The following is a 6,006-nucleotide window of genomic DNA, read 5'->3' on the forward strand; positions in this document are numbered from 1 at the left end:
GTGCCCTCATGTCTCTGTTACCTTTCTTTTGCAGCCCTGGGGATGGAGCCCAGGACCTTGCACATGTCGGGCAGATGCCCCACTACGGGGCTGCAGCAGCCTCTCTGTTCCATGCTGTTTCTCAGAGTCCTGATGGTGTTCCAAGCGATATTAGGCAAAAATAGTCCATTAGCAGCCAGAAATTCAGTTAATGATTAAAATGTTAACTTGGCCAGAGTCCCTCTAGGATGCATTTAGTCCTCACATTGCTCCATCCCCAGGTCTGCACAGTGAAAAATCAGAGCCTGCGTTTGTTATTATTATTTCATTTTTTGCAGAGCTGTGGGTGGAATCCCGGGCCTCACACAGACTAGAACAAGACCGTTCGCCCCTGAGCCACAAGCCCAACCCTTGAGATGCTGCGGCTGCTGATGATTTTTTGGTGCTGGGGATTGAACCCACGGATGCTTAGCCACTAAGCCACATCCCAGCCCTTTTTATATTTTAGAGACAGGGCCTCGCTAAATTGCTGAGGCTGACTTTGAACTTGTGATCCTCCTGCCTCAGCCTCCCAAGCCACTGGGATTACAGGTGTGCGTCACCGCGCCCAGCTTGACTTCTCCACTTTTGAAAACTATCCAAGGGGCTGGGGTGTAGCTCAGTGGCTGTCCAAAGCCCTGGGTTCCATTCCCAGGGCTACAAAAATGGTATAAAATAAATTTTCAAAACCATAAAATAAATCATCACAACCAGATGAATTTATTATGGATTAATTGAATTTCAATCTTGCGCCATTCTCAGTGAGGCAGAACCCTGGATCATGGGGTGGCATTTTGGGTCTGGGCTTTGTGGGATGTCTAGAAGTCCCCCAGTTGGTGAGTCGTATCTGCCGAGGGCTGGGGATCCGAAGCAGGGTGACAGCTGGGTTCTGGCTCTTCCTGTCCTTTCCGTCCTGGGACACTAACTCCTGGTCACTTGTAGCAGACCTCCCTGGGGGTGGTGGCCATGGAGGAGCAGACATCTGGCTTCTCCTCACCCTGGAGTGGGGATCCGGATCGGTGTGGGAATCCTGGCAGGAGGTGCCCCTCCCACCGGCGGGATCCCCGGCTCCCCCCATCTTACCTGATACAGCTGGCAGACGAGGCTCAGGAGCTGGCTGGGGTCTTTCAAGGGCTTCTGCACAGAGAAAAGCAAACAGCCCCACTGACCACCAGCCCCGCAATCCTGCTCTGCTGGTCTGGGCCCCCAAGGGGTTGCCAGGGTTCCCAAGACTGGCTCAGACCAGTGGGCACCTCCACCACCCGGACCCTCTCCCAGGGTCCCCCTGTGGGCCGCTCACACACAGTCTTACCCCGTTGACGAGGATCCAGGGCACATACTGGTGGGGCGGCTGCAGGGCGTCTGTCAGCTGGGCGTTGGTGTGCATGAGCTGGGTGCCGCGCGGCCCAGTTGCGCAGTCCATGATGCTGTCTGGGGACACCTCGGGGGCATAGAGCTCCAGGCACTGGGGCAAGGGGTGGGCCAGCGTGTTGCTCGGCTTCCTCCCTGTTATCTCCCCAACGGTCCCCTCTGCCCGCCCCCCAGGCTTGTTTCCTCACTGGCAATTGGGGACAGTTGGTTCCACAGCGATGCAACAGTGCCCATAAACAGTAGGTGCTCATTATGTGCCTGAATGGAGGCCCTTGAGGCTGGGGTTCGGGCTACTCCTGCCTCCCACCCCTCGTGCTCTCCCTGCTAAGACCAGCTGCTTTCTCTCTATACTCAGAGCTTGCGTGCATGCTGTTCCTACCGCATGAACACCCTTCCTCCTCCTCCTCCCTCCTCCCCAGTGCTCCCTTGTCCTCTTCACTCCCCAGCCCCCCTCTGATCCTGCAAGGTGGGGAGTGATGGGGTGAGGCTTCTTGGGTGTCCTGGATGTTTGATGAATGAATACATGATAGGGGTGGGGGAATCACCCTTTGGGGAATTATTATTTTTGTTTTACAATCCCCCAGGGAAATAGGTAGGGCCTCTCCTATCTGTTGTCCCCATATCCTAGCATCTATGTCCCTGCACCTTCCTGCGCTTCCTTCCATGCCCAGCTCAGAGATGCCTCCTCCAGGACGTCTTCCCTAATGCACTTGCACCCCCAAGGGACCTGCCTGTGTCCCCTTGACCCAGAGAAGGGAGCTGGGACTGGAACCTGGGCTGGCCAGGGTCCGGGAGAGGCCAGGGTTCGCGTTGCTCACCGGTTTCAGATGTTTTTCCATGTCGTCCAGCTGTTCCAGGCAGACAATGGTGAAGAAGGCGGCGCTCTTCTCCAGCTGGTCCAACAGGCAGGCCTGGGACCAGAGAGGGGACGGCCAACGTCAGGAGGGGTCCCGACACCCCAAGGCTTCTGGGGACAAACACGGAGGCGGGTGGCTCCGAGGATGGAGCCCGCAGCGGTCTTTCCCTACGGGGCGCCCCAGGCTGCGCAGCCACTGTGTGCCCCCCCCCCCCCCGCCCCTGCTCACCTCCACCTTGTTCAGCTGGCACTCCCGCTCCCCGTGTTGGCACGTGAACTCCCACGTGCCGCTGACATTCCGCTCCTGCAAGCAGAGAGCCCAGTGAGCCTGGGTCACCACCCCGGCGACCCCTCCCCGTCTTCCCTGGCGCCTACCCACCTGGGCGTTTCCGTAGGGCACCAGGGTGACATTGAGGATCTCCATGACCATCAGCCACGTTGGGAAGAGGTCTCTGACCAGGAAGTACCTGCAGCCTCCGCACAGGGACTCGTAGTAGAGGCTCACATTGACCAGCAGCTCCGGGGACTTCTTGAGGGGCTCCCGCAGGCACAGGTCGTGTACCTGCCAGGAGCAGGGCACAGGGCGTGTGTGAGCAGGTGCAGCCCCTGAGGCAGCTCCCCGTGTATTGGGGTCGTGCTGGGATTCTTGGAGAAGGGAAAGGGCAAGCAAGAGGTGCACCTTGAACTTGGGCCAGGTCTTGCAGGGTGGGGGTGGGGGGTGGGGGACTCTGCCTCTGAGGCTTTTTCTTTTTCTGTTGATTCTGCAGTGCTGGGGGTGGACGCCAGGGTCAAGCACAGGCGAGGCAAGTGCTCTACCACCAAAGTCCTCCAGCCATCAGAAGTTTTACTGTACCCTCAAACGGTCCTCAGTCTCAGTTTGTCTACAAATCAGGCAGAACAGTGGTGCAAACAGTAGGCATTCAGTGTATGCACAGGCCTTGCTTCCCTCCAAGTGAGGTAATGCCCCCTCACTCATAAGGGCTGGATACAGTGAAGGGTCAGGCACCTGTATTCCTGGTCACTGTACTGGGGATTCGAAGCAGGAGCGCTAACCGCGGAGCTCACCCCAGCCCTTTTCACTCTTTTTATTTTGAGCTAGGGCCTCGCTAAGTTTCTGAGGTGACCTCAGATTTATGATCCTCCTGCCTCAGCCTCCTAAGTTGCTGGGATTCCAGGCGTGTGCCACCATGGCGAGCCTCAGCTCCACTTTTTTGGAGGTGCATACCATGGGAGCCTAATGCATGCTCATTTCTTATCACTCCTTCCCTCCCCAGATCATGGGCCCTGAGCTAAGCAAGGACGGACTCCCACGCGGACTTATTTATCCTTCCTCTCCGGGGATCCACGTGAACCTCACCCATGCCCCACTAAACAGAGGCGGCGCCTAATATGTGCTGACTTCCGGCTTCAGCAGAAGGGTGGCAGGCGGGTCTGGTCTCCGGGACCAGGAGCCAGTCGCTCAGCCTTCGGGGCATCTGCTGCTCCCTAGCAGAAGCGCGCCAGGCTCCTCCCGGCTGGAATGCGCGCCCGACTGGCCCGAGCGCCTGCGGGCGGCGGCGGGAGCCCTTAGATCATCGGGTCACCTCTGCCTCCAGGAGAAGGCCCGGGTTCCCAGGCGAGAAGTATACCGTAGGTGCTTAACGAACAATCGGGAGGGGCGGGCGGGTGACAGCTGCGGGTCTCAGACACGCGATGGGGAAGCAAAACGACTCGGCGAGTGTGTGACCACGGTGACGGGAATGAATGGGGCGGGAGAGCGGCCACCGGCTGGGACGGCGTCCCCTCGGGAGTCCCCACCTGATCTTCCCAAGCAAAGTCCGGGCAGAGGAGAGGAGCCGCCTGTCCCGCTAGGGCGCGGTCCCCTCTGGCCCGCCTGCCGCGTCGCCGTCCGACCCTACCTTGCAGGCGGCCACCCTCTGGGAGGCCAACGAGGACGCCCGCGTCACAGCGGGGACTTCCAGTAGCAGCAGCAGCAGCAGCAGCGGTAGGGACGGCAGGAGTGGCGACAGGGCCATACCGGCGGGGGCAAAGGCGCAGCGGCTGGAGCGGCCGCCCGCGGGAAGGAGGCGTCTTTATCCCGGCGGTGGCCCCGCCCCCAGGCCAGGCCACCCTCGGGTGCCCACGCCCCTCGGGGCCCAGGCCAAGTGTCGCTGGGAGCTTTCCTTCTTTCTCTGGGCCTGCTTTCCAACCTGCCCACGCCACCAACCTCTCCAGACGCTGCGCCCCAGATCAAGACAAGGCGGTTGGTCACCTCCTAGCTCCTGCTGGGCCTGCGGCCGCACCCAGTCATGCGGGCTCGGGGTCCAGAGCCCTGTGAGCCCGGGTGAGTCAGGGACACTCTGGGGATCCCCAGGGTAATCAAGGCCTGTCCATGGCCTCTGGGTCCCACTCTAGGGCGCTCCTGAGCTCTGATGAGATTCTGTGCCTGAAGCCAGCAGGGGCTGCGCAGCCTGGGTCCCCTCCCTCCGGCCAGGCCCAGATGACCCCCTCTCCTCGCCTAACCCTTGTGACTGGCCCCTCCCCCTCCCGCCTCGGGCCCTGGGCTCCAGACTCACCGCCACCAGTTGATCCAGGCTTGGCCACAGCTCAACAAAAAGCAGAAGCCGGGACCCAGTGGGATCCCCACCCCTACTTTGGGGTGGGGGACAGGAGGGTTGGGTTCCTTCTTTCCTGAGCAACTAACCTTTGGGGTGGGGATGTCCTGGCCCTGCAGGGAAGCGGTTTGCCATGTACAAGGCGGGTGGGTGGAGGAGGTTGGACTTGTCAGTCTGGCACCCGCTTTGCTCCCTGGACACCACTGATCCCTTAGGGAAAGGGAGCCTCAGTTTCCCCATCTGTAAGACGGGAAGGAAAGAGGTTTGGGGGATAAAGCCACCACAGAGCCCTCAGAGGCAGGAAGAACACATCCCAGGCTGGGCCTCAGGAGGGTACAGCTGGGTCCCGTGAGCCTGGGAAGGGGCCATCCAGGATGGCCACTCCAGCGGCCCCAGCAATGCAGACAAAGTGTGGCCTCCACAAAAGGCCTGGATGGGGGCTGGAGGGGTTTTTTTTTGGAATAACCACGAGGTTTGAAAAACCAGCCTCTACCTCAGAGCAAAGCCTGTCCAAAGAAGGGACATGACCTTTGTCTTTGGAAAGACTCACAGAGCGCTCCTAGGCACATTCCCACCCTGCTAAGTTGTTTATCTACAAATAACAGGAGAGATCTGCTGCGCCAGGTGTCCCTGATTCAGTCAGGCTAGGTGGGGACCCGTAGCAAGCCCCTAGCAGCCACCAATCAGCATGAGACAAGGGAAATACCTGGGATGCCAGATGACCCTCTCAGTAGTTTATGGTGGTTGATAACGTGTTGGGAAACTATATAGGTCAGCATGAACACCCCTCTTGGCTTAAACCAATCAGTTCAAATGAATCCCCCTCTTGTAGTGACCAATCCCCCTACCTAACTTGTTCCGGCCAGTGAATGTGCTAATCATGTTTTGGAGTTGTTATTTGATTTTCCCGCAGTGTGTGATGATTTGCTAAGAGATGCTATGTTGTATGTGAAGTCCCTGCCTTCCCCAAAGAATGTACAAAACTGCTGCAAACCCTGGGCTCGGGGCCTCTAGGCGTCACCAGTTGCTGTGTGCGCGGAGGGCCGAGCTAGCTCGCAATAAACACCTCTTTGCTGTTTTCATCGGTCTTAGTCTCTGGTGGTCTTTTGGGGGTCCCGAATTCCAGCATAACAGGTTCAGATGCTGCAGGCTTCCCGAGGCCTGGCC

The 6,006-nt window shown here is 59.0% G+C and overlaps 1 protein-coding gene across 1 annotated transcript; it reads right to left on the minus strand.

The window, feature by feature from the left end:
* Positions 1 to 710: 710 nt before the first annotated feature.
* Ifi30 (IFI30 lysosomal thiol reductase) lies at positions 711 to 4,315 on the minus strand. The gene is made up of 7 exons (XM_076870312.2): positions 4,144 to 4,315; positions 2,625 to 2,807; positions 2,475 to 2,549; positions 2,208 to 2,300; positions 1,331 to 1,483; positions 1,102 to 1,155; positions 711 to 1,016 (listed from the first exon to the last, which is right to left on the minus strand). The coding sequence occupies exons 1-7, from the start codon at positions 4,258 to 4,260 to the stop codon at positions 951 to 953; spliced, it is 741 nt and encodes a 246-aa protein (XP_076726427.1). The 5' UTR covers positions 4,261 to 4,315; the 3' UTR covers positions 711 to 950.
* Positions 4,316 to 6,006: the final 1,691 nt, after the last annotated feature.

The sequence above is a fragment of the Callospermophilus lateralis genome, chromosome 1, assembly GCF_048772815.1.
Source record: "Callospermophilus lateralis isolate mCalLat2 chromosome 1, mCalLat2.hap1, whole genome shotgun sequence".
NCBI lineage: Eukaryota > Metazoa > Chordata > Mammalia > Rodentia > Sciuridae > Callospermophilus > Callospermophilus lateralis.

Coding starts and splice junctions, on each gene's coding strand:
- Ifi30 (XM_076870312.2), bottom strand. CDS start 4,260: ATGGCCCTGTCGCCACTCCTGCCGTCCCTACCGCTGCTGCTGCTGCTG. Junction 1,156..1,330: donor CCTGGATCCTCGTCAACGGG/GTAAGACTGTGT, acceptor TTCTCTGTGCAG/AAGCCCTTGAAAGACCCCAG. Junction 1,017..1,101: donor TCGTCTGCCAGCTGTATCAG/GTAAGATGGGGG, acceptor TCCCCACTCCAG/GGTGAGGAGAAGCCAGATGT.